The 26333-nt window shown below is 48.1% G+C and overlaps 2 protein-coding genes across 2 annotated transcripts; both read left to right on the top strand.

Annotated features, from left to right (window-relative positions):
* The first annotated feature begins 1678 nt into the window (after positions 1 to 1678).
* rpl35a (ribosomal protein L35a) lies at positions 1679 to 7815 on the top strand. The gene is made up of 5 exons (XM_005947850.3): positions 1679 to 1768; positions 2609 to 2653; positions 4010 to 4162; positions 4245 to 4389; positions 7730 to 7815. The coding sequence occupies exons 2-5, from the start codon at positions 2643 to 2645 to the stop codon at positions 7751 to 7753; spliced, it is 333 nt and encodes a 110-aa protein (XP_005947912.1). The 5' UTR covers positions 1679 to 1768; positions 2609 to 2642; the 3' UTR covers positions 7754 to 7815.
* Positions 7816 to 11501: 3686 nt separating this feature from the next.
* abcc5 (ATP-binding cassette, sub-family C (CFTR/MRP), member 5) lies at positions 11502 to 24917 on the top strand. The gene is made up of 30 exons (XM_005947849.3): positions 11502 to 11670; positions 12465 to 12596; positions 13652 to 13749; positions 13860 to 14015; positions 14095 to 14239; positions 14322 to 14555; positions 14646 to 14819; positions 15361 to 15508; positions 15589 to 15737; positions 15823 to 15930; positions 16039 to 16202; positions 16287 to 16485; positions 16591 to 16662; positions 16753 to 16877; positions 17003 to 17075; positions 17157 to 17360; positions 17452 to 17595; positions 18336 to 18429; positions 18555 to 18724; positions 18811 to 18957; positions 19085 to 19214; positions 19295 to 19577; positions 19655 to 19841; positions 22070 to 22159; positions 22364 to 22553; positions 22659 to 22818; positions 22898 to 22976; positions 23077 to 23190; positions 23266 to 23430; positions 23988 to 24917. The coding sequence occupies exons 2-30, from the start codon at positions 12531 to 12533 to the stop codon at positions 24087 to 24089; spliced, it is 4170 nt and encodes a 1389-aa protein (XP_005947911.1). The 5' UTR covers positions 11502 to 11670; positions 12465 to 12530; the 3' UTR covers positions 24090 to 24917.
* The last annotated feature ends 1416 nt before the right edge of the window (positions 24918 to 26333 follow it).

The raw sequence follows: 26333 nt of genomic DNA, 5'->3' as shown, positions 1-26333 counted from the left end.
GCACACACAGTGACATTTTAGACCTTCTTCAGAATACTGTATATACTATGGGCATCCTTACATTATTATTTATTACTAGAGCTACAATAATAAAGCAATGAGGAGGGGGAAGTAATAAATATGAAATAATGTATTTATGATGATTCCATTTGTTTCACTATCCACTCTGTGCAGGGCAAAGCTTATTACATGTTTAAACTGTAGAGATACAATCATTTTACTGCTGTAAAATCCAAATTTTGTCTTATTTAAAATATAAATCTAATATAATCTGCTTCTTAATGTATGTTCTTTAAAATACAGCGTGTGTTTTTTAATATATTATAATTATAATAATTATTATGTGGACATGCATATTAGATCGTTTTTTAGTGAAATATAATCCCTCCAGAAAGGCAGGAAATGCCCAGAAACTTACTTTAAAACTAAATATGTTCCCTAAAACGGTGACAGAGCTACAGACCCATGACAGCCTTACACAGGTAGCCAGCAGCTGTGACCAGCACTACTTGTGCAGTTAATAAAAGGACAGGTAATGTTTGTCGCGCTGTTGCACACACAGCACGCTCGTTTGTTTCAGTTCGTCAGTTGCAACAAGACAGCTTACCAACGTGTACGTAATAAGCTAATACTCCTGTGTGCTACACACTACAGTGTACGCTGTACACCTACTTACTGGTTTTGTCGCATCAGTCTGTGTCTCTGAGTTAACTTGTGTTTCTCCTACAGCTCCGGACCGCAAAAAATGCGCGTGCTCTTTGTGAGCTCGTTCCCGGCTCGTAACCAGCGCGTTCTGCCGTCAAGGGCGATCATTGGTTAAATGTGATCATGTGACTGATGCAAGCCAGATCCTTTTATTTAGCAAAACTATGATTAATAGTTAAATATTATTGTTGAGGGGCACAGACAGGACTCCGCACGCACACACACATAAAATAAATAAATAAATAAATAAAAAAAATTTAAAAGTTGCCTCAACAAAAGGGCACTTTGGGCACTCATCAGGAAAGGGGCGGGTGCTCAAGCCCCTCTAGCCCCCCCCTCTGCCCGTCCCTGTGATATGTATATTATTTGTGTGTGCGTGTGTGTGTGTATATATGCATATATATATATATATATATATATATATATATATATATATATATATATATATATATATAAAATTAAATAAAAATAAAATATACAGAGTTGAATATATGTGCAAAACAAGTGGCATTTATGTACAATATGGAGTGCATAATGTTGAAGTAAGTGAAGGTGAGGTGTCTATGAAGTGTTCAGCAGTCTGATGGCCTGATGGAAAAAGCTGTCTCCCAGTCTGCTGGTTCGGACCGGATACTGCAGAACCTCCTGCTTGATGGAAATAGTCTGAACAGTTTATGGCTGGGGTGACTGGATAGGTTACATTTGCTGCATGTGACGTCATTTGTTAGTTACCAGTTTTAGTTCTCACAAATCAAACATAAATTTTTGTTTATATTATCTTCAATAAAGCGCGTTAATGCGGTGGATTTTGAAAATTAACGTAAAAATATTACATTAACAAAGACAAAACATGAAGCATGTATTAATATTATTATTAAAATGTGTGTTATGAAATTCTGTAAACGTGTTTTTAATTGTTTCCTTGATTACATTAAAATCTAAAAAGCGGGAAAATAAAAAGAGCCTTTCTTTTCAGGCAGCTCCGCGGACACCTCTGTTTACACTAATTTCCCAGCATCCCTTTCGCCCTTCCTTTTCCTCCTTCTCTGCGGACGCGGTGCAGGTAAGAGTCAACATGTCCACCGGCACATCCTTGAAAAATGCCCGTTAATCTGCGCGGTGGGCGGCTGATAGTCCCGATGGGGGCCGGGGCAGGAGCCCCGGCGCTGCTCGGTCGGTCTGTGTCTGCGTTTGAGCCGCTGATGGCGGAGATTCGCTCCGGATAGAGAAGCTAGCCTCGGCTAACGAAGCGCAGGGCCGGGGGTAACCGAGCGGCTTCCGAGCTGCGCGTGCCGGCTCCCGCACACGTGCGGTAAGGAAAGGGTGTGTGGGAGCCCCGATGCTCGCGGCGGGCTGGAGCTCCCCCGATAAACGGGCCAAACCAGAGGAGCCACCGGCCGGAGCTGACTCGGATTTTCGTAGTTTCTCGTGAAACAATGAAACGGAAAGAGCCGAATGTTACGTGCTGTATGCAGGGAGCCATCGGTTATCGATCAGTGACGGGCTGACCGCAGAATCACACGGGTTCTGAACGGGACTGTTTCTGTGACAACCTCAGACACTTTACCTGTGGTCCAAGCTGCCTCTGAATAAGTCACGTGACTTTTTACCTGGTAGCGTGGCACGTGCTGTTCCCACATGAAGTGTTTCTTATGAACAGTAAACGCATCCCAGGTCGGAGCACGCTCTGTCCTCCACCTGTGAGGTCATAGCTGACTAAACCTACAGTTATCAGGGCCTGGCACTAAAAACTTGTATTATTAGTTGCCATGGTGATGTGTCCTCCTCTGAAAACACAGCGGGTACAAAGTTGCGAGCTCAGGAAAACATGCTGGTTACCAGTGCCGTCAATCACGTGATGCTACAGTGGGTTTCAGGTGTTAATGTGACTGTTTCTGTGCAGGTGAACTCACCTGAAGAAGACCACAACGACCAAGATGCCTGGAAGGTGAGTGCCAATCATTTCACTCTGTGGTCACATGATGTATGTCTGTGTGAGCGATTTAACCTGCTGAAGTTCTGAAACAGGAGAGGGCAGACAGATGTTGACAGGAAGTGAGTTAACTGTGAGTGCAGAGCGACTTCCTGTCTGCTCTTCAGTGATTCTGGGATGGGTTTAATAAAGTTTTATTCAAACAGGCCGTGATCTGTCAGAGACGCTGTTCCTCGCTGCAGAGACGCTGATGGTGATGATGTCATGGTTGGAGGTGCACAGATCAGGGCTCGCAAAATCGCTAGCCCAATGTCCCGGAGCTAGCGATATCTCCGGTCGGGCGATCAAAATCTATCTCAGCCCCGCCGAGTGTTTTAGGCAGAAAAAGTATGTGTGTCCATGTGTAAATGCAAAAAACGGTGAAACTCAGAAGCCTGGCAGGGAACGAGTAGCAAAGATGGCACATAGTCGTGTAAACAGAGGGACAGTAACTACGTGTAACAGCAGCAGTGTTTCTGTCACTGTAGAAGTTCATCTCATGTGAACAGTAACGTCTCGCACACCTTTGATGTTGTGTGACTAAATCTCAGTTTTCCTCGTCGACACGTAAACACCTTGGAGTTGGGTCCTTGTTGCTATAGAAACAGTTGTGGGCGCTGTCAGTGGGTCGTTGCTGGTGATCTGTGGAGCGTACAGGGGAAGCAGGTGCAGGGTTACGACCTTCGATCCTCAGATCGGAGGAGAAGGGTGAAGTAACCACGGTGACATCAGCTGGTGGAGTGGGTCACGGTTTGGCTCTGATCAATAAGCACTGGAGTTCCTATTGGTTGTTTTGGGACCTTCTGCCGCTCACTTTAGTTCTATTGATCATTTGTGTCTGATTAGTGAGTTGATCACGTTGCACAGAACGCTGGCAGCAGATAAATCAATACTTGACGTCTATCAGTCCAGAGCGGCACAGGCCTCTGGGGGTCACATTCACCCGTGGCTCCTCCCACTCCAGCTTTTTGATGACGTTGATTCTGTCAGCTGTTTCTGGGCTGATTGATCAGTCTGATTACTGATCATTCTGCAGGTTTGATTTGCTTTAGATGTTTTAAGGTCTGTTAGAGAGATGTGGAGGGTAGCTCCGTCGTTGTGATTGATTTCCCGCCTCCTGTGTTTGGCGACTGTTTTGTGCAGTTTCTGTGTGTGTGATGGAAGCGTGAGCTCCACCAGCTGATGTCTGGGGGAAAAAGACACGCTGTGCTTTGACTTTGGTGAAACCTTTGGTCACGCTTGGGCTGGAGATGAGCAGCTCTTTCCATTGGTCAGATTTGGGGGCGTGTCAGCAGGTGGTGGTGACATGGTCTGACGCAGTCTCTCTTTCAGACTGTGGAGTAAGGCCATCTTTGCGGGCTACAAGCGCGGCCTGAGGAACCAGCGCGAGCACACGGCGCTGCTGAAGCTCGAGGGCTGCTACAGCCGGGACGAGGTCGACTTCTACCTCGGCAAACGCTGCGCCTACGTCTACAAGGCCAAGAAGTGAGCTGCCACACCGCCATCTTTCATTTACTGTTAAGGTTGGCGTGTTTCTAAGTGTGTGTGTGTGTGTGTGTGCACGCAGGAACACGGTGACGCCCGGTGGGAAGCCCAACAAGACCCGTGTGATCTGGGGGAAGGTGACCCGGGCTCACGGAAGCAGCGGGATGGTGCGAGCAAAGTTCAGCAGCAACCTGCCGGCCAAAGCCATTGGACACAGAGTCAGAGTGGTGAGTCACATGACCTGATCGGCTGGGGTTACGACCTCGCAGACGTCTTGGCTGCCGCGGCGTTTCTGTGTTCACTGCTTCCTATCACGCCATCAGATCGTTTCCAATACGCTTCAGGAGTAAAAGTGTTCGTGCGAACTTTGACCTGCTCTGGCTCAGAGCGCTACCTGAGTGCGCTCAGTCTTTAAATTTGATTTATTCAGCATGAAGCCACAGCTGGAGGCGTCATTTACAGGTTCTTTTTTATAACGTGAAATCAATATGACGAGACTGAGGGGTGTGGCTTCAGACAGCAGCATTGAGGAAGCTTATCAATATTTGAATAAATGAATAAACTCAAGCAAGACGAGAGGCTGAGTAACGTTTGCACATCATTCTGTCAGATAAACTCAGATTGGAGCATGTTCATCAGACTGACAGCCCGCTCCACCCGGCTGCTGCTGTTGGTGTACAGCTGTGAGAATAGAAAGTCTTTATCCGATTGTTCAGTCTGACGTCACTAGCCGTGTCTGGACCTAAACTCCGCTGCAGGTCCATATATCAAACGATCACTATGGCTAGGGCTGGGCGATATGGCCTAAAATCAATATCACGATAAATTGAGCAGTTAACCTCGATAACGATAAATGGACGATAACCACCCCAAGTGCCAAAAAAAACAAACTTTTTTTTTTTTTTCATTTGATGGGGCTGTGGCAGGCAGCATAGTTCCTCCAGTTATTTTGATAATATTATTCCCCCTAGACCTATTCATTGCAATTATATTATTACCACTTTAAAGGACTGTAAAATGTCACTGAAAATAAATGAAGACAATAGTAGTAAGTACTTTTAGTGGTTAAGATTTATTAACTGAACAAAATAAAAAGTGTAGGATACAATATGTAACCATGCTCTCTAAAAAATGTGTATCCCTTGTAAACAAAATAGTTTAATAATAAATATGTTTCACATTGGCTATTCACAAAGTAAACAATGATTGTGCAAATGTAATGCCATCATGGACAAAGGCCTATCTCTGCTAAGGCCTTGAGGTACTATAACTTGTAAACAAATAATGTCACAAACACAAATGTCAATTGAACACAGAAAAAACTATAATAAATACTAAGCACTGCCATGTGACTAGTGAAAACTATAAACTCTTAAACAAAAACTTGTGCTGCAGGTGGTGGAAGAGGTTGGTTGTGTTACCTTGACTTGACGCAACAGTCTTTTTGCAGAGTTTACATTTAACAATTTTTTGATCAATATCATCCTTGTTGAATCCAAAATGTTGCCAAACGATTGATGATGCATTTTTTTTGTTAACAAGCGTCTCCTCTTCCTCCTCCACCAGCTCTACCTCCGTCGCTGCTGCTTCAACATTTAAATCGTCCTCCATTTGTTCACCCGTGTCTCGTCTTGTTATGCTGGGCAGACACTGTGCGATTTTTGGCCCATTTTGAGCCGATTTTTGAGTCGTGCGACCGTTTTGGCGATCGGCCCGATTTTGGCCTTCATCGTGCGTCATGCATCGTATAGTATACGTGGGGTAACGAGAAGCGATTGACACCTCACGACGAGCTCCCGATCATCAATCGCTTGGTCGCGAGGATTCACGACCGTCGTGAGGGTGTCACCGCAGTTTGTCACACTGCGCACGCGCAAACACAAATGTCAGCGAAAAAGACGGCGCAGCACGACAGTGCAGCGTGTGATCTGGACACAAGCGATGGAGGCACAACTTGTAGAACTTTGGAAAGCTCATCCGAGCCTTTTCGATGTGGCCTCACAAAATTATCACGACCACAACAACCGTGAAAATAGTTGGATCTACACTGCTGCTCAATCACAGCTGCCTGATCATGTTTTTCATTAGCAATTTAGCAAAGTTGATGGTGGGGTGTGTCTGTGTGAGTGAAAGACAGAGAGAGCGAGCGACAGATTTTCTGTTATAACCTTCATTTTATGGAGCACAGTGTGAGCACTCAGGTCGCATCAGAGCATCGGGCCGTATAGTGTGAGACCTGCATCGTGACCTATGAACTTCTAACCCCTGCGAGTCAACCGTACAGTTTGAGCAGGAGCTGAATCGCGCGACTGAAAAAATCGCACAGTGTCTGCCCAGCTTAACAGGTAGTAGAGTCATGTGACTCCACCCCGTCAAGTCTGTAACGTAGCACAGCGTCTTAAAGGGACATGAACATCGCCAACCTGCACATGCCTTTTCTTTTTTTTAAAATACCGAATTTACCGACATGGGCAAAATCCAGGCATCCATGAAAACGGAATTTATGACATTTAACGGAGTTAGAAGTTAGCAGGGAGTTAGCTCGCTAGCTTCTATCTAAATACAATATAGCATGTCCTGACTGCGGGGTTTTGGAAACAAATTAAAACGTACAGCTCTGTATCACTTCCAGCATAAATGAAGACAGAAAACTAAACAGCAGTGACGTTTGTAGGGTTACTGAAGTTGGGCTAGCTGGTATATAATGATGTGCTACGTGACCGCTAGCGACACAGCTATGTTAGCATAATATAAACAAGCTAACTTTTTTTCCACTCGATAAAAGTTAACGTGAGTGTTCTCGGTGGTCAGGAACAAATGTAATCGCATGGCAGGATGCTGTAAAAGGACCAAACTTCAGCCAGGAGAACAACTGAGATAATCCATCCACAATACGAGGTTAGTCATTCATATACTGCTGCATGGGCTGGGCTGTAGTTACATCCTAAGGTTTTAAAAACTGAGCTTAAATAAATGATTAGGGTAATAAAAGCCGAGGGAGGTCAACAGGGATCACTGACTGTTTTAGGAGCTTTTTGAGATCAAATAGAAGAAAATACAAAACATTAAACATGTTAACAACACAAAAGCCATATTAAACGCAGACTACTTTAGGCCCGGAAGTAGGATTCGTCACGTCATCACTGAACAACTGGATAGGTACTATACAGATTTACAGTGAGATACAGACCTGGGGGGGGGTCTGCAGCTCTGAGCAATATTTAGAAAAAAGTACCAAGAGAAAAAATGCTGCTGAGCGCAGATCTGATGACTCTGATTGACCATATTATTTTGCAGAAATGGCGTTCAGTCATTCGGAGTCACATCTAGAGGTCTCACCTGTCACAGGTGTTTGCTCACAGTGTGACACGCGCATTCGTACCACCGTCGTCATATCTTCCACCTCGCTCGCTGCACTGATGCTCTGAAGGCGTCTCAGGTCTTCTCGCCGCTTACTTCTTCTGTGGTTTCTCCTCCTGTGTGCATTTCCTGTGTGGTAGTTGTATTGTGAAGTTCATTTCCTGTGCGTGGTTTTATTGTGACAGTGTACTTCCTCTTTGTGTGCAGATGCTGTATCCTTCCCGGGTGTGAGGCGGAGATGGCAGCGGCTCTTTGTTTGTACAGAAACAATAAAGTGATCAATAATCTGGTCAGACTTTGTGCTTTGTGTTTCTCTCACACACACAGCCTTCATCTACAGGAGTCTCTCACTCTTCTTCTGACTGCAGGGGGCAGCAAAGCATTCGGAGAGGTCTTTTAAAGCAGCGGTCCCCAACCCCCGGGCCTCGGACCGGTAGCGGTCCGTGAGTCGTTTGGTACCGGGCCGCGAGAGTTGAGGCTCAGGTGTGAAATGTCTGGTTTTCAGGGTTTTTATCGGTTTTCAGCGTTATTTTTTTATCGTTTTTATCGTTAACTCGGTTTTCCTGGGTCTTTCCACGTGTGTTATGAATAAATCATCTTTTTTTTCTCGGTACCGGTACTAGTTTTATTTTCTTGTATTTATCCGCGACACCTTAAAGGAAAATATTGTCGGGCATAAACCGGTCCGTGGGGCAAAAAAGGTTGGAGACCGCTGATTTAAAGGGTGTGTTATGTCCAGAGTTTAGGCTGTCAGGTTGTCAGGACAACGGTGATGATTGGTGGGGATTCAGGTGTGGGTGGTGCAGCACAATGAAGTTTGGAATCCACTCCAGGTGTAAGTGTTATACAGTGTTGGGAAGGTTACTTTTAAAATGTATTCCACTACAGATTACAGAATACATGCCCCAAAATGTATTCTGTAACGTATTCCGTTACGTTACTCAATGACAGTAACGTATTCTGAATACTTTGGATTACTTAATATATTATCATGCTTTTTACAACAACGTGAATGTACTATTGCTGTGTGATTTATTACTGTTACTGAAGGTCCGCCACTCCAAACTGTAGTAAAGGGACGTCTGGCTACTACGGCGGGGTCCCTGTCGGCTCGTAGCCGAAAAATAGCTTTACTTTGTTGTGTGGGTCAACTTTTCTTGCGAGAGACAGAGAGAGGCGTTGAAAGGCTGCTCCAACGGAACTTATTGTTTTCGGAGGAAAACACGAACACGGTGTACAGTCGAGTCTTAATAGCTTACTTACAACTGGGCTCGTCAGGCCTCTTCTTGGCTGCAGTGGTTATTATTATATTTACATGCTTCCAGCTCCCGTTTTTCCTCGATGACAGCTCGTACTTTCTCCTTTTTCTCCCTCCTCGCCTCACAGACACATAACGTGTATGGCAGTCCATTCTCCCTGCAGCACGGACTACACTGCCCATGATGCTACATTCTTTAGAGCTATGCTTGTAGCATTCTGCCTGTTAGCTTAGCACAACAACAACAACAACGAAAAGGCGCTCTCTCACCCAGGAAACACACAGTCGCAGAGAGAGAGAGGCGTCGCCCTGTAACCATGGCAACCGTAACGCTGCCGCCTGGAACAACAGAACGTAGCTGTCAAACAAAACCCAAACAGTCCTGACCCGCGACAATATGAAACAGGAAAGTACCGCAGTGTAATCCATTTATTTCAACAAAGTAACTGTATTCTGAATACCACCTTTTTAAACGGTAACTGTAACGGAATACAGTTACTCATATTTTGTATTCTTAAATACGTAACGGCGGTACATGTATTCCGTTACTCCCCAACACTGCTGTTATATAACCGGACTGTATATGAAGCACCTAAAGTGAGCGTGCTCAGAATGATTGGTCCAGCTGTCACATGGTTTTCTTTTTATTAATTAATGTAACAAGTACAACAATGACAGCATTTTCAAAAACTTTTTTGCAACTTGAGATAACAGCAGAACAGCCTGTATTTCAATTTGTAAAGTAATATAAACATAAGTAACTAAAGAAATTAATCAAATTAAAAGACAGAATTCTAACCTCTGTGTTTTCTAAAGGTTTTAGTGCAGATCCACAGCGTGTTTTTTGTCAGGCACAGTTCTTTGTGAATAGTGAAAAAGGTTGGCTTTGTTTTCAGAAATCAACATTTGTGAATGAAGAATTTACGACAAGATCTCATCCCGTGGGGTCAAAATGATCATGAGAACGGTGAGCAAAGATCCCAGAACCACACGGGGGGACCTGGTGAATGACCTGCAGAGAGCTGGGACCAAAGTAACAAAGGTCACCATCAGTAACACACTACAACGGCAGGGAATCAAATCCCGCAGTGCCAGACGTGTTCCGCTGCTGAAGCCAGTGCATGTCCAGGCCCGTCTGAAGTTTGCCAGAGAGCACATGGATGATACAGCAGAGGATTGGGAGAATGTCATGTGGTCAGATGAAACCAAAGTAGAACTTTTTGGTATAAACTCAACTCGTCGTGTTTGGAGGAAGAAGAATACTGAGTTGCATCCCAAGAACACCATACCTACTGTGAAGCATGGGGGTGGAAACATCATGCTATGGGGCTGTTTTTCTGCCAAGGGGACAGGACGACTGATCCGTGTTAAGGACAGAATGAATGGGGCCATGTATCGTGAGATTTTGAGCCAAAACCTCCTTCCATCAGTGAGAACTTTGAAGATGAAACGAGGCTGGGTCTTCCAACATGACAATGATCCAAAACACACCGCCCGGGCAACAAAGGAGTGGCTCCGTAAGAAGCATTTGAAAGTCCTGGAGTGGCCTAGCCAGTCTCCAGACCTCAACCCCATAGAAAATCTGTGGCGGGAGTTGAAAGTCCGTGTTGCTCGGCGACAGCCCCAAAACATCACTGCTCTCGAGAAGATCTGCATGGAGGAATGGGCCAAAATACCAGCTACTGTGTGTGCAAACCTGGTAAAGACCTATAGTAAACGTTTGACCTCTGTTATTGCCAACAAAGGTTATGTTACAAAGTATTGAGTTGTATTTTTGTTATTGACCAAATACTTATTTTCCACCCTGATTTACAATAAATTCTTTACAAATCCTACCATGTGGATTCATGGATTTTTTTTCACATTCTGTCTCTCACAGTTGAAGTGTACCTCTGGTGCAAATTACTGACCTCTGTCATCATTTTAGGTGGGGGAACTTGCACAATCGGTGGCTGACTAAATACTTTTTTTGCCCCACTGTGTATATATGTATATATATATTATATTAATCTCTTGTCGTCAATAAGCAACGTTTAGGGAGCTCTATAGTATTCAATGAGAGGGCCCTGCGCGTCGATAAGTGACGCAGAGGGAGCCTGACCATGCCTCACACATGTGCCGAGTTGGGAGTGAGAAGGTGTTGGAACAAAAGGTTTTCTCCTTCATTTCTGTCAAACAAAGGTGTCTGAAACGTTTCCAGCTGTTAGTATCTTGTTCGCTAGGCAACCTTTTCAGCGCGACGGAGGCTAGACCGTCCCATTTCACAAGCCTCTCACTTCCGGCCTGAGCTGTCTTTGATCATGCGGCCCTTGTGGACCGTTAAGGCTGCAGACCCTGAATTGGGACACAGCCTCAGTCTCAAGGGAGACTGGGAGAAGGGTCACATGGTTGATGATACATGATACTGTACTTGTTACTAACTTGTGTATTGCTGATGTGTAATGATGTGATCACACTGAGAAACCAAAGATTTCAAATCCACAGTTTTTAATATTGACATATTAATATAGCACAACTACACAAAATCTGTAAATTGGTACTCCAGTCCCCTCCCTCCCCTCCGCACGGTGAGTGCAGGCTGGGTGCTGTCACGTGACTCAGATGACCAGGATGAGGTTTGTGGGATTGATCAGTGAGCGCGAGCGCCCTGACAGTCCAGACTGAGGGATCAGTGTTGGTGCTGACGTCATGTCGGGGGGGAGGGGGGGGGGTCTTCGGTCGGATTAAACTCCATTTCCCATGCTGCCCCGCGCATCACCGCTGCTACTGCTGAGCCGCAGCTTCAGTTACCAGAGATCCGCGGACCTGAAGGAGGACAGTGACCGAGGCTGCGCTCACACCGGGAACGCGGGCAGACTGTGGAACGGACGGACAAGTGAGACCCGCACAGGTGAGCCCGGACACCGGGCAGCAGCTCCTCTCTGCCCGTGTCCGAGCGCGAGGACAGCCTGTTCTCTAACGGCAGCATCACAGGCTTTTATTGTGAAGGAGCCATAGCCCGTCACCTTATTCTGGAGGAGATGCAGTATTTATACTACTACCATAACCGTATTTATACCTGTACTACTGCAGTATTTATACTGGTACAATTGCAGTGTTGATAGCATTAATACTGCAGTATAATCCTGTGTTATTTATATTAATTCTATCACAGTATCTATACTAGTGTGCCTGTAGTATTTAAACCACTACTACTACAGTACTCCTACCGGTTTAAAGGCAGAAGCAGCGTTCCTCCAGTATTTACAGTATTTTAAGTTTTTTACAGAATATTTTACAGTATTTGAAGTATTATTGTAGTAATTGTTCAAATGTTCCTGCAGCGTTCTCACTTAGTTACTTACTGGAGTATTTATTAAGGTAGTATTGAAATATTTTTAGTAGTACTAATGTAGTATTTACTGCAGAATTACTACAGTAGTAGTGCAATTTGTGCAGTGCAACTATTAATGCAGCGTTTTCAGATTGTATTGCAATATTTATATCACTGTAAAGACAGTATTTACTCATGTATTACTGCGGGATATAGTCCAGTATTACTGTAGTATGTATTGCAGTATTACTGTGATATTTATGCTGGTGCAACTGGTACTACAGTCCTGGCATCACTGTAGTACTGCTAGATGTAATATTTGGAGTAGTCTTACTGCAGTGTTTTTAATGTGTATCTGTTTTTGTCTTCAGGAGCTTTTCCTGAGGTTGTTGGTGTTGCGGGGTCAGAGGTCACGGTCCCATGTGGTCTGATAGAAGATGAAACAACATGACTTTGGACAGAGCGAGTCGGGGTCCTCCTGCGGCGCTCTGCCGGGGTTGCAGGTGAGTACTCGGGTACAGCCACTCAGGAGGGCAGTAGTACTGCATCGATATTGCATTTGGGAGCACAGTGAAGCCAGGTCACCTCAACAGCAATTGCTGATCAATACTTTCTATTGATCAGTGGAAAAACCTAGAGCCAGGTCAGAGTGGAAACAGGAACACCTGTGGACGTTCCAGGTGTTCCTAATAAAGTGACCACTGCACCAGAAATCACAGCCAAAGCGATTGATCAGTGTTCATCAGTGTGACTGATGAACTCATTAAACCCTCTGCGGACCTGAATATCTGAGTAATCAATAAATAACTGATCAGATTCAATTAATACATGATGTGATCAGAAATCAGACAGGAAACGTGAGCTTCTGCTTCAAAATAAAAGCTTCTACTGCACTGCTAAATAAAAAGCAGACAAAGCTGCAGTCTGTTTATATAACGAAGCCCCGCCCACTCCTGATGCTGAGGACCCCGCTGTGTGATTGGCTGAGGCTCTGAGTCTCAGGGTCTATGAGGCACCTGATTGGCCGAGGGCGAGTGAATGGAAGTTATGTGTGTAGGCATCACGAGGCAGGAACGTGAGCTCTGAACGTGCTCGGTGGATGCAGCTCTGCTGCTGTGAGTGAGCGTGCTCAGAGAGGAGGCTGCAGCCACACACAGAGACTTGTCTCTCTTTAAGGACCCTCAGCCACATGATGCTAGTCCTGAAACTCAATGAGACACACATCGGTCCTGTTACCATGGTTACCTGAAGGTTTGCAGCAAACTGCTAACAGCCAATCAGAGAACATTATTCTGTGTATATAGAGTCAGTGTGTTTGGGGACCAGTTTGGGTTTTAGCCTTTTAAATGCTGAAGACGTAGAGACAGTAGAAGTTTAACAGGTGTGTACTGTGTGTGTCTGTGTGTGTCTGTGTGCGCGTGTGTGTGTCTGTGTGCGCGTGTGTGTGTCTGTGTGTGTGTGTGTGTCTGTGTGTGTCTGTGTGCGTGTGTGTGTGTGTGTGTGTGTGTGTGTGTGTGTGTGTGTGTGTGTGTGTGTGTGTGTGTGTGTGTGTGGTCAGGTTTCACTGGAGGACAGATCAACTGACTGCCACTGTGAAGAGCTGGAGGAGGACAGAGCCAATGATGCAGAGCAGAGCAAAGGTGGAGAGGATGACAGGTAAGCCCCCCCCCACACACACACACACAGATTTGTTTTGCTATGATTGTGAGGACCTGGTACGTCCCTAAGAGGCAGGCAGGTGCACTCACCTGTGTGTTACTCCTCAGGTGGTGTCATCCCGTCGACAGCGCCGGGTTCTTCTCCTTCATGACGTTTAATTGGTTGACTCCTCTGGCCATGCGCGCCCGCAGGAAGAAACAGCTCCTATTGGATGATGTCTGGCCCGTGTCGCAGCGGGAAAGCTGCAATGACAACAGCATGAGGTGGGAGGAGCTAATGAAGGCATGTATTCAAAGCCTTTGGTCTGTATGTGTGTGTTATTGTGAGACTGTGTGTCCACAGGCTGTGGGCTCTCTGGAAGGAAGAGCAGAGGTCAAAGGGCACGAGCGCCTCTCTGTGTTCAGTGGTCTGGGCGTTCTGTAGGACACGCCTCCTCCTCTCCATCCTCTGCCTCGCCGTCACTCAGGTGGCCGGGTTCAGCGGGCCGGTGAGAACCTCAGAGCCAGAATCACGTTTGCCTTACTGCCATCAGACTGCCGTGGTGTAACCAGTGACTCCACCCCCCACAGGCGTTCGTGGTGAAGCGTCTGCTTGAATACACCCAACAGGAAGAGGCCGACCTGGGCTACGGGCTGCTGCTGGTTCTGGGTCTCCTCGCGGCAGAGCTGGTGCGGTCCTGGTCTCTGGCTCTGACCTGGGCCCTGAACTACCGGACTGGGACCAGACTGAGGGGAGCCATCCTCAGCCTGGCCTTCCAGAAGATCCTGCGTCTGCGCAGCATCAGGGACAAGTCTGTGGGACAGGTGTGGTTACCTGACTGTGCTGACTTTAATACTCTTATTGTTTTCTACTTCCTTTCACTCTGCTGTCATCTTTTGCTTCCTTCCTGTCAGCTGGTGAACATGTGCTCCAGTGACGGTCAAAGGATGTTTGAGGCGGCAGCCGTGGGCAGTTTGCTAGCAGGAGGCCCCCTGGTGGCCGTCCTCGGCGTTGCCTACAATCTGTTCATCCTGGGACCAACCTCTCTGCTGGGCTCCGCCGTCTTCATCCTTTTCTACCCAACCATGGTCAGCACCTTTAAAACTCGCCGAGTCTGACTGAGTCTTTGACCTTTTGTGAGCCCGCCTGTGCTCACCTGACTACACCTGTGTTCTTCTAAATGATTACTCTTTAACCCTTTCATGCATGAATTATGACAACCTCAATCAAGATTTTTTCTTAAGTATTTTTATTCATCTTTAGGCATGAAAAAAATATTTTTGAACTTCATTTTTTTTAAACATGTACTTTTCAAAGACTTTTTTACACGTCCACTTAGGTGGATAAGATTACCTTTGGAGTGGGTGGCAGGGTGTGGAGTGACACATCAGTGTCCAATGTTGTGTTTTATGTGCAAGTATAGCATCAACACTCACACAAATACAAGAAAACAGCCTTTAAAGAGCTGTGCACTGTGGTGACCACTATGTGTGAAAGGGTTAAAGGCAGTGTGAGACGGCGCTGTGACTGTAAGCTGTTTCTGTCCTTAAACGAGCCTCAGACGTGCTACAGGCGCACCAATCGAGCGCGATTAAGTGTATTGATGGCGATGTATTGATCTGCCATTAGATGCTCAGCTCGAGGATGACGGCGTATTTCAGGAGGAAGGGCATGGCCGTCACCGACAGGCGTGTTCAGAAGATGAACGAGATTCTCAGCTACATCAAGTTCATCAAGATGTATGCCTGGGTCAAAGCCTTCTCGCAGGACGTCCACCGTACGCGCTCACCTCACACGCGCTCAGCGGTTGCCACGGTAACACAGCCGAACACTCATCATGTCTGTGTTTCCTTTCAGGGATCCGGGACGAGGAGCGCAGGATCCTTGAGCTCACGGGATACTTCCAGAGCATCACAGTGGGCGTGGCTCCCATCGTTGTTGTCATCGCCAGCGTGGCGACATTCTCTGCCCACATGTTGCTAGGATACGACCTGACAGCTGCTCAGGTACCGGAATTCATGTCCTCTCTGTGCCGGTTACCTGTTGACAGTCTGGTATGATAACAGATGCCCTTTCCCGTTACCCATCCAGGCCTTCACCGTGGTAACGGTGTTTAACGCCATGACCTTTGCCCTGAAGGTCACACCATTTTCTGTCAAGTCGCTGTCCGAGGCCTCCGTTGCTGTGGAAAGATTCAAGGTTGGTTATTGACTTTGTGCACTTACACCTGCGTACTGCACGTTCACAGGAACACCTGCACACACCTGTGCCTCCTGATCTCATCTATGCCCTGCCCTCCTTCCTCAGAGTCTCTTCCTGTTGCCTGAGGTCGATGGAGTCCGAGCGCTGCCTGTCAACCCTCAGGTTGCCGTGGAGATTAGCGGTGCCAGTCTGGCGTGGGAAGGAGGCGGACAGAGCGCTCAGCCCAGTCCAAGTGTGGGAGGGGCCAGCAGACACCGACAGAGAGAAAAGTAAACCCATGAGCTCGTGTTGATCAGCTGTATTGATCTGCCCTGATCGCTGATGCACTCAGGTGTGTGTTTGCTGGTGTCCAGGTGCAGAGACTCGGCCGTCATCCAGGAGCAGGACGAGGAGGAGGTGAAGGACTCCCTGCTGAGAGGAAGAGAAGGAGGAGAGGAGAGAAGTCCGGAGGAGGAGGAAGAGGGGGAGGCGTGTCCTCCATTGCTGCCCACCCCCTCCATCCCTCAGCGCCTGCAGAGCACGCTGCACAACATAAACCTGAGCATCCAGCAGGTATCCACCAATCAGTCACACCTTAGCCCGAGTGGGGGCGTGGCATTAGTAGTATCTGAGCCTGAGTGGGGGTGGGACATCACTCACACCTGTCTGTCTGCTCAGGGGAAGCTGCTCGGCGTCTGTGGAAGTGTCGGCAGTGGAAAAACCTCGCTGGTTTCAGCCATCTTGGGACAGGTGATGTCTCCTTTCCCTGCTGTTGCCATGGTGATCAGTGTTGGTTGTTGGCCATTATCGGTCCATTATTAAACATTGATGTGTTGGCAGATGACGGTGCTGGAGGGCAGCGTGGCGGTCAAAGGAAGGCTGGCGTACGTGGCCCAGCAGGCCTGGATCCTGAACGCCACGCTCAGAGACAACATCCTTTTTGGGCTGGAGTATCAGGAGGACAGGTGAGGCAGAGACACCTGCACATCACACACTGACACACTGAGCTGGACGCCAAACAGGAAGTGACATCACCCAGTCAACAGAAGCCCTTCTGTTGTTCCACACTAACTCCGCCCCCTCTCTGCAGATTTCAGTCTGTCATCAGCGCCTGCTGCCTCAGAACCGACCTCGCTCTTCTGCCCAGCGCTGACCTCACAGAGGTGACATCACTTCCTGTGTACCTGTGTGTAGATAGAAGGCTCTGGATGCGTCGTTTTATGTTGCTGTTTTCCTCCAATCAGATCGGAGAGCGTGGCGCCAACCTGAGTGGTGGGCAGCGGCAGCGAATCAGCTTGGCCCGCGCCCTCTACAGTGACCGGGATGTTTACATCCTGGACGACCCGCTGAGCGCCCTCGACACCCATGTGGCCAGCCACATCTTCCACAACGCCATAAGGAAGCAGCTTCGCCACAAAACCGTCATCTTCGTCACCCACCAGCTACAGGTGAGCACCCTCGCCACCACTGAGCTTTTCTGCAGGTGGTTACCATGGAGATGACCTGTGTGTGTGTGTGTGTGTGTGTGGCGGTGGGCAGTATCTGGTGGACTGTGATGATGTCATCTTGATGAGAGAGGGGAGTATCGTGGAGCAGGGTAACCATGACAACCTGATGAAACTCAGTGGAGACTATGCCGCCATGTTTAACCTCTTCCTGCTCGGAGACAAACCACACATTGAGGTACCTGCCTGTATCTCACCTGTCTCTGTCTCACCTGTCTTATCTGTTTGTGTCTCACCTGTCTTATCTGTTTGTATCTCACCTGTCTCTGTCTCACCTGTCTTATCTGTTTGTATCTCACATGTCTCTGTCTCACCTGTCTGCATCTCACCTGTCTGTATCTCACCTGTCTGTATCTCACCTGTCTGTAGTCTGTATCTAACCTGTCTTTCTCACCTGTCTGTATCTCACCTGTCTCACCTGTCTGTATCTCAAATGTCTCTGTCTCACCTGTCTCTGTCTCACCTGTCTGTATCTAACCTGTCTTTCTCACCTGTCTGTATCTCACCTGTCTCACCTGTCTGTATCTCAAATGTCTCTGTCTCACCTGTCTCTGTCTCACCTGTCTGCCTCTCACCTGTCTTTCTCACCTGTCTGTAGTCTGTATCTAACCTGTCTTTCTTACCTGTCTGTGTCTCACCTGTCTGTATCTCACCTGTCTCACCTGTCTGTATCTCAAATGTCTCTGTCTCACCTGTCTGCATCTTACCTGTCTTTCTCACCTGTCTGTATCTCAAATGTCTCTGTCTCACCTGTCTGTATCTCAAATGTCTCTGTCTCACCTGTCTGTATCTCACCTGCCTCTGTCTCACCTGTCTTTCTCACTTGTCTGTATCTCACCTGTCTCACCTGTATTTCAGCTGTCTCTGTCTCACCTGACTGCAGCTCACATGTCTCTGTCTCTGTCTCACCTGTTTCAGGCTCCGAGCAGGAAGAATGGCAGCTCTCAGAGGAAACCAGCGGACGCTAAACCAGGATCACTGAAGAAGAACATCCCGGTCGTCAAGGACAACGGTAGGATTTTTTAATCCGCTCTATTGAAAGTTTCGTAGTGACAGAGAGCACAGCATTCAGGTAAATTAAACGAGGGACCTTCTGTCTCTGTTTCTGTCCCATTTCCTGTTCATGTGACCCTAAAGGGGAGGAGCAGCAGTACGGGGCTGTGGTGTGGCCTGTGTTCCAGGTGTACATGTCAGCATGTGGTGGCTCCGCCTCCTGCCTGCTGATCGTGGCCCTGTTTGTCCTGAATGTGGGAAGCTCTGCCTTCTGCCATTGGTGGCTCAGTTACTGGATCAATCAGGGCAGCGGGGTGCGTCTCCTCCTCTCTGCTCTCCGCCTCTCGTCTCCTCCTGTTCCCTGCTCTCCCTCTGACTCCTCTTTCTCCGTTTTTCCCAGAACACCACGGTAACCCTTGGCAACAGTTCAGTGGTGAGTATCAGCATGAGAGATAATCCCATGATGCAACAATATGCCGCCATTTACGCCTCCTCCATGGGAGTCATGTTGCTCTTCAAACTCATCAGAGGGGTCGCCTTTGTCAAGGTCAGAGTTCAGCCCAGGTCCCCTCCGGCCTGTTGCTGCAGTTGCTCTCAGCCTGCTTGTAAAATACTGGTTACCGTGGTTACAGCGAGCCTGTTGTTACAGCGTGGTGTTTGTGGTCTCTCCTCAGGGAACCCTGCGAGCTTCCTCTAAGCTGCATGACGAGCTCTTCCATAAGATCCTGCGCTGCCCCATGAAGTTCTTTGACACGACTCCCACGGGACGGCTCCTCAACCGCTTCTCCAAGGACATGGATGAAGGTGACGGTGGGACTGGAGGGTCTGAGCTGCCGTTCAGGTCCAGGGTCTAACCGAGTCCCGTCTCCTCTGTTTCCATCTAGTCGACACTCGTCTGCCGTTCCAAGCGGAGATGTTCATCCAGAACGTGATCCTGGTCTTCTTCTGCCTGGGCGTGATCAGCTGTGTTTTCCCGTGGTTCCTGGTGGCGGTGGGTCCTCTGGTCCTGCTCTTTGTGGTGCTCCACAGCATCTCCAGGGTCTTCATACGAGAGCTGAAGCGGCTGGACAATGTGACGATGTCTCCCTTCATGTCCCACATCACCTCCAGCATCCACGGCCTGGCCACGCTGCAGGCCTATGATCGAGGCCGTGACTTCCTGCACAGGTCTGGGTCGGACCGAATGACCCGCTCCGACGTCCAGGATGTAGTTCTGACCGCTGACTGTGTGCTGTTGTTTCCAGGTACCAGGTGTTGCTGGACCAGAACCAGGCCCCGTTCTACCTCTTCAGCTGTGCGATGCGGTGGCTGGCTGTGCGCCTGGATATCATCAGTGTGGCTCTGATCAGCATCACAGCTCTGATGATGGTTGTGATGCATGGAAAGATCTCCCCTGCCTACGCCGGCCTCGCCATCTCCTACGCCGTCCAGGTAACTTTAACATTTAAACCTTTGCAGATGTGATGCGACGGCGTTACTGGTCCCCAGTGGAGTAATGTCTAACGGTCGTCCGGGTCATGAAAATGACCCACAGTTAGAGTCGAGATCGATGCTAAGCTGCTGTCAGAGAGCGCTCTGTGAAGACAGCCAGCTGCACTGTTGGCGCTGTGCTCACGGCTGGTTCGACTGAAGCTGATGTGCTGAAGCACAAACCAGACCACGGAAACCTGCAGCTTCAGTGAGAGAAACGTGAGAGCTCAGTTTAAACACTGTGAGGGAAATAATTATTTGATCTGCATATCACTGAGTGAAGTCAGCCACTTTGACTGGGCCGTTCTAACACAAAGAAGCTTCTGATTGGTTAGTAGAGTCCATGTGAGGGTGGCACAGCTGTGGATGCATATAAGGCAAAACACAGAGGCTGTTTCTGTGAAATAGGAACATCAGGAGATGTCAACCAAACACCAGGAAGAGAATCGTGGAGCTCCATAAGTGTGGCTCAGTTTGAATACAATTTGGTCTCTGTTCGCTTCGCTGGTTGAGTCCCCAGACTGCGCCCAATCCATCCTCCTTAGCCTCGTATTGGAATCCCGGACGAGCCCCCAGTAGTCAATATCAACACTTCACCGAGTTCTTTTTGATTCCTCAGAGGCATCCGATGGAAGACAAAACACTGCTCAGTAGACCATTTAACTTTATTTCTCTTCACATTACTTCTAGAGGGGAGATGCGTCCTGCATGACACGTTGCCGCGGATTTCAAAATGGTGGTGCGCCCCTGACAGTCTGATTACAGAAGCTCTCTCATTCTAGTCTAAACAACAGTGTCTCAGTAACTTTCCACTAGAGATGGTCCCCTCTTATCTACATTTTCCCAGGCAAGCGTGAGCGAGAGTCTACAGCTCTCTACTTCCCAAGAGCACATGGTCTCATGCCTTTATTTTTCAGGGCTGTGTCCACTTAATACTACACTATATAACTTTATAACACTTATTAATAAAAAAGTATAGCATTATTGATACTGCAAATTATTTAATCCCAACACTTACTTACAGCTGGGCTACATGAGGCTACATTCTTTAGGGTGATGCCTGTAACACTCTGCCTGTTGCGTTCATATTAGAGCCTCTTAGTGAGTGTTTTGTTTGGGTTTCCACCGACGTGCAATTACCAAAAATAGAAAGGGGACAGCCCAACATATGAAACAGGAAAAGACCGCTGTATAATCCATTTATTTCAGCAAAGTAACTGTATTCTAAATACCACCTTTTAAACGGTAAGTGTGACGGAATACAGTTACTCATATTTTGTATTTTAAATACGTAATGGCGGTACATGTATTCCCTTTACTCCCCAACGCTGACGGTACGTGGCTCATCAGCTCTGTAGCAAAGAATGCTGCCACCTCCGTGCCCGACTGTGGGGAAGGTCTGATCATCTGACAGCAACACTTTCTCCCAAGGTTCTCTGAGTCATTAGGATGTTGTCTGTGTGTTAGCGATGGTGTTCTTGGTGGCTGTGGACCCAGATGCCTTCAGCACATTAACAAGCTCTGCCTGTGTGGTTTTGGGCTGATCCAGAGTCCTGTCGCCGTGGGTTCCGAATTCGGGTCATCAGTGGGTCGTGTAGCCTTCACCGAGTTCCTGCGAGTGCTAATCGGGCAGCTGGATGTGTGCTGATAACACACAGTCTTTTGTGCTGCTGTAGCTCTGTTGTGCAGCTAACATTGGTAACTGCTGCGAGGCTCCATGACCGCCACTGCTGTAAATACTCCCTCCAATGCAGTGAACCGAGCCATTCTTCTATTCCACGGCTCTCAGCTGATCCACCTTCCTCAGGATCATCCTCATCCTATGAGGCGAGACCTCCGTGGAGCGCTCTCTCTCTCTCTACAGTTATAATGACCTGCGACAGCGTGCAGAGTGAGCCACTCTGCTCCCGCTGGCTGCTTCATTGGCTGATTTAAAGCTACAGACAGCTAACAGCAGCCCGTGTGTGACATTGACATGGATACTTGGTCGATTTTAGGACCTTTAAGGTAAACGGGTATTTTTGACCTCGCTGCTCATGGACAGTCAATCCAATGCAGGTTTCTTCCTCCCCACTGTCACCAGGTGCTCCTTGCTGAGGATTGCAGTGTGATGCTCTGTGAGATGTTGCTGTTGTGAAACTGTGCTGTATTTGAAATGAAGTAACACTGAGTGGAGGATCATGTGTCAGTTAACAGGTCTGTTCCAGTTCACTGTGCGCCTGGCCTCTGAGACCGAAGCTCGCTTCACCTCCGTCGAACGAATCCATCACTACATCCAGGTACTGTTGCCCCTCGCTGGGTCGTTCTACACTCGGTCCAGTTCTGCTCAGTTTTGGTTCCTGTCAGATTAAAACTCCTCCAAATTAAAAGCACTCGTAGTTTTTTGACAGGATCTGAAACGAAGCTGCTGCACCGGCGGTACCTCTAACCTGCATCTCCTGGCTTTGTCGGATTCTGGTTCTGATGTGCCGTCTGTGTCTCAGTCCCTGTCCCAGGAGGCGCCAGCCAGGGTCAAAGGTCGAGCCCCTCTGCCCGACTGGCCGCAGGAAGGGGAACTGGTGATGAAGGACGTGGAGATGAGGTACCAGGAGAACCTCCCTCTGGTCCTCAACAAGATCTCCTGCACCATCCGACCCAAGGAGAAGGTCGGCATCGTGGGCAGAACCGGATCAGGTCGGACCCGAAAGAGAGAGAGTGTGTGTGTGTTTGTGAGTGTGTGTGTAGTTCCTCTCCCTGCCTGTAGAAGGCGGTGTGCTGATGCTTGCCGTGTTTCTTCAGGTAAGTCGTCTCTGGGCGTGGCCTTGTTCCGGCTGGTGGAGTGCTGTGGCGGCTCCATTCTGATCGACGGCGTGGACATCAGTGACATCGGGTTGGCCGACCTTCGCAGCAAACTGTCCATCATCCCTCAGGACCCGGTGCTGTTCAGCGGCACCGTCAGGTACGAGCACCTGAGAGCACCTGAGGCACTTCAGGCCCGTGAGGAGGTGTCACACTCAGACTGTGTGTGTGTGTTTCAGGTCCAACCTGGACCCGTTTAACCAGTACAGCGAGGAGAAGATCTGGGACGCCCTGGAGAGGAGTCACATGAAGGAGTGTGTGAGTGTCACGCTGCTTACTGTGTACCACACGCCGTTCTTCTTCTTCAGCAACAAGTGTTTGTAACACTGACATTATATGACCGTCATGTGCCCCTCAGGTGTCCCAGCTGCCCCTGAAGCTGGAGTCGGAGGTGGTGGAGAACGGAGAAAACTTCTCGGTGGGGGAACGTCAGCTGCTGTGCATGGCCCGTGCGCTGCTGAGACGGTGCAAGGTGAGAACCTGAGAGGTCAGAGTGGCTCCGCCCCTGGCCTGTCCTCTGTCTCTGATCGGTTCGTTCTTCTCTCAGGTACTGATCCTGGATGAGGCGACCGCGGCCATGGATGCCGAGATGGATGCTCTGATCCAGGAGACCATCAGGAGCTCGTTCCACCACTGCACCACGCTGACTATTGCTCACCGCCTCCACACTGTCCTGGCCTCCGACCGCATCATGGTGCTCAACCAGGGGCAGGTATGGCCAATAGCTGGTTGTGTGTGAGCAGATCAGTGTAAACACGTTGAAGCTTCAGTCACATGTTAGTTTGAAGGTTTTTGTTTCTTTAAATGATGAAAATAAAAACTGTGACGTTAAAGTCGCACAGATGGTGAGAGGCGGAGCTCAGAGTGGTTTGGAATGGAACTATTTCCCTGAAATATGGAACACTAGAATAAATTAGACACCTGTGTCATTAGTAATCAAAGTAACAAGCGGTATAAAACCCCAAAATCGAAACTTTGTTTCCTGTAAAAGAGAAAAAACAGACATAACACACACCTCTGTAAACAGACAGGTATGGCCCCCTGGTGTCCGTTTTAGAGAGTGCAGGTTTCAGGTGTTCATTTTCAGCCCCGGGAGCTGCGTCCAAGACAACGCCTCGCACTGAGCAGTGACACACGCGTGACCATAAGTGTGTGGACGAGCTCGTGTCGCGTATGCTGACACAGAAGATCTGGTCTCTGTGTTTGAAGTGTTGTCGAGCTCCGCTAACACTCTCACCTGCTCTGCCTCCCTGTCTCTAATTGGTCCAGGTGGTGGAGTTCGACGAGCCGTCCAAGCTGCTGGCCAATGAGAACTCACGGCTGTGTTCGATGCTGGCAGCCGTGGAGAACAAGATCTCGGTGCGAGGATGAGGACGAAGAAGCTGCTGTACTGTAACTGACCTCAGGGTGGCGCTCGCAGGAGTCGCTCTGACTTACTGTTGCTTTTTTGCGACGTTCTTCTCTCGAATCATGTGACCGTCGTTTTTATGACCTGATGCGAAGCAGGTCTGTGCTCACTGAAGTGCTTCAAACATCTGTCACGTTGTCTGGTGGGCGGGGCTAAAGGACGCTGTACTTTAATCTTCTTTGTTGTTTTTATCGATGTTGTTTCGCCTCGACTGCGGTTTCCTTTGATCCAGAAGCTGATCAGCTATTTATGAATTTGTTCAGAATGTAAAGAGGACTGTTTTTATTCTAACCTGACACACGTGAGCTTCTCTACATTTTTATAGTCTCTTTTTTGCACGTTTGTGTAGATTTGATTGTTAGTTCGTAAGTGAAGCCTGTGCTGCCCTCTAGAGGAGAAGCACAGTAAGTACATATTAGTCCGGTTGGACTGTTAATGATTCTGTAACTTGTTTGATATCAGTGAAAAATGCCGCTTTTAATCTCATAGCGCAGCCGCTTTGTGTTTGTGTAGCGGCTGCGCTCAGGCTTCGTGTCGGTGGCTCCGTGATTAGACATCATGACATTTACTGCAGACCACGCAGGAAGCGCCCACGCACATGAAAACAGCGATTTATTAATCCTGATGTTTCTGTTTCCTCCGTTTATGGAGTTTCTTTTTCTCTTAAATGTCTTTGTTTAATGTGAAAGCGAGAAACCGATGCTGACTGCAGTGTGCGGGGCTCGAGCTCGGGCTGTGCACACGTCAGCGTGTCTCTGTAGCTGTTCCTATAAATAAACTACTGACTTTAACTCCACCTGTCCTCCTTACTTCCTGTCGTGTGGTCACTGCTCGATGTTCACGTTTGAAGTTTGTAACGAGTTAAAGCTCCTCTGGAAACTTACCTCACAGGTTTTTCTACTCTTGGATCTGGATATTGTCACAAAGAGGCTCCACCCACCTGCAGTAGGACAGACCTTCTGTTTATGAGCAGCAGCCAATCAGAGGAACACTGTCTTGAAGGGGGCGGAGCTGAATCAGCTTCTTTTAAACCACAGATGAAATGAAGGCCTGTACTGGTCACTTTATTAGGTATGACACTGGATCTCCTTTTTCTTTCAGAGCTGGTTTAATTCTCTGTGGCTCACAGTCTGACCATGTTTAAAGACACGTTACCTGCCCGTCGTGGTCACACAGTGCAGGATCTATTACAGGTCTAAAACTAAGGCCAGACACGAGATTGTCAAAATAAAACAGGAAGTTACTGACTAAACATGGAGAAAGGACCGTAACACAGAAGCATACAGACTACAAAAATAAGACGAGACTCACAAAATATAGCAGACACATCCATCCATCCATCCATTTGCTTCCGCTTGTCCTTTTCAGGGTCGCGGGGGGCGCTGGAGCCTATCCCAGCTGTCATAGGGCGAGAGGCGGGGTACACCCTGGACAGGTCGCCAGTCTGTCGCAGGGCCAACACACAGGGACAGACAACCATTCACACTCACATTCACTCGCACATCACACCTAGTGGCAATTTGGATTATCCAATTAACCTATCCCCACAAGCTGCATGTCTTTGGACGGTGGGAGGAAGCCGGAGTACCCGGAGGGAACCCACGCAAACACGGGGAGTTCATTAATAATAAGAATAATGGGGCAGCACGGTAGCACGGTGGTTAGCACTGTTGCCGCACAGCAAGAAGGTCCTGAGTTCAATTCCAACATCAGGCTGGGGTCTTTCTGTGTGGAGTTTGCATGTTCTCCCCGTGTTTGCGTGGGTTCTCTCCGGGTACTCCGGCTTCCTCCCACCGTCCAAAGACATGCAGCTTGTGGGGATAGCAGACACATAAATAATGGGAATCAACAACATACTGAGAAATCAAGAATACACTGAAACCTCACATCAAACACTCAAAGCTCTGAGAGGATCGGGGCCGTCATCGATTTTCACCCGAACATCATCTTTCATGAACACATAGCACAGTCGGACTCGCCCTGCCTCATGGTTCAGTCGGCGCGAGACTGAACCATAAAGACGTGGTTAACGATAAATAGCAGAGCAGTCTGCCTCGAGCTGGGTTCGTGAGCTTAGCTGACACTTTCAGTTCAGGAAAAAGTGCCACAGTCAGAGAGATGAAGGAAGAAGAGCGTACATCACGGAAGAGGTGTTGATTGGCTCGGCAGAGAGCTCGAGAGGATAGAGGTGTATGGATCGATCCAAA

This window comes from Haplochromis burtoni, unplaced genomic scaffold (assembly GCF_018398535.1).
Source record: "Haplochromis burtoni strain Fernald_Lab_line unplaced genomic scaffold, NCSU_Asbu1 Contig_542, whole genome shotgun sequence".
Taxonomy (NCBI): Eukaryota; Metazoa; Chordata; class Actinopteri; order Cichliformes; family Cichlidae; genus Haplochromis; species Haplochromis burtoni.
This window is presented reverse-complemented; position numbering and strand designations above follow the sequence as displayed.

What these genes read in the sequence shown, in the direction of transcription:
- rpl35a (XM_005947850.3), top strand. An exon ending in TACGTCTACAAGGCCAAGAA is followed by an intron (nt 4,163 to 4,244) that starts GTGAGCTGCCAC and finishes GTGTGCACGCAG; the next exon opens with GAACACGGTGACGCCCGGTG. An exon ending in TTGGACACAGAGTCAGAGTG is followed by an intron (nt 4,390 to 7,729) that starts GTGAGTCACATG and finishes CTTTGTGTGCAG; the next exon opens with ATGCTGTATCCTTCCCGGGT.
- abcc5 (XM_005947849.3), top strand. Translation starts at nt 12,531, where the DNA reads ATGAAACAACATGACTTTGGACAGAGCGAGTCGGGGTCCTCCTGCGGC. An exon ending in ACGACCTGACAGCTGCTCAG is followed by an intron (nt 15,738 to 15,822) that starts GTACCGGAATTC and finishes TTACCCATCCAG; the next exon opens with GCCTTCACCGTGGTAACGGT. An exon ending in CGTGGGCAGAACCGGATCAG is followed by an intron (nt 22,554 to 22,658) that starts GTCGGACCCGAA and finishes GTGTTTCTTCAG; the next exon opens with GTAAGTCGTCTCTGGGCGTG.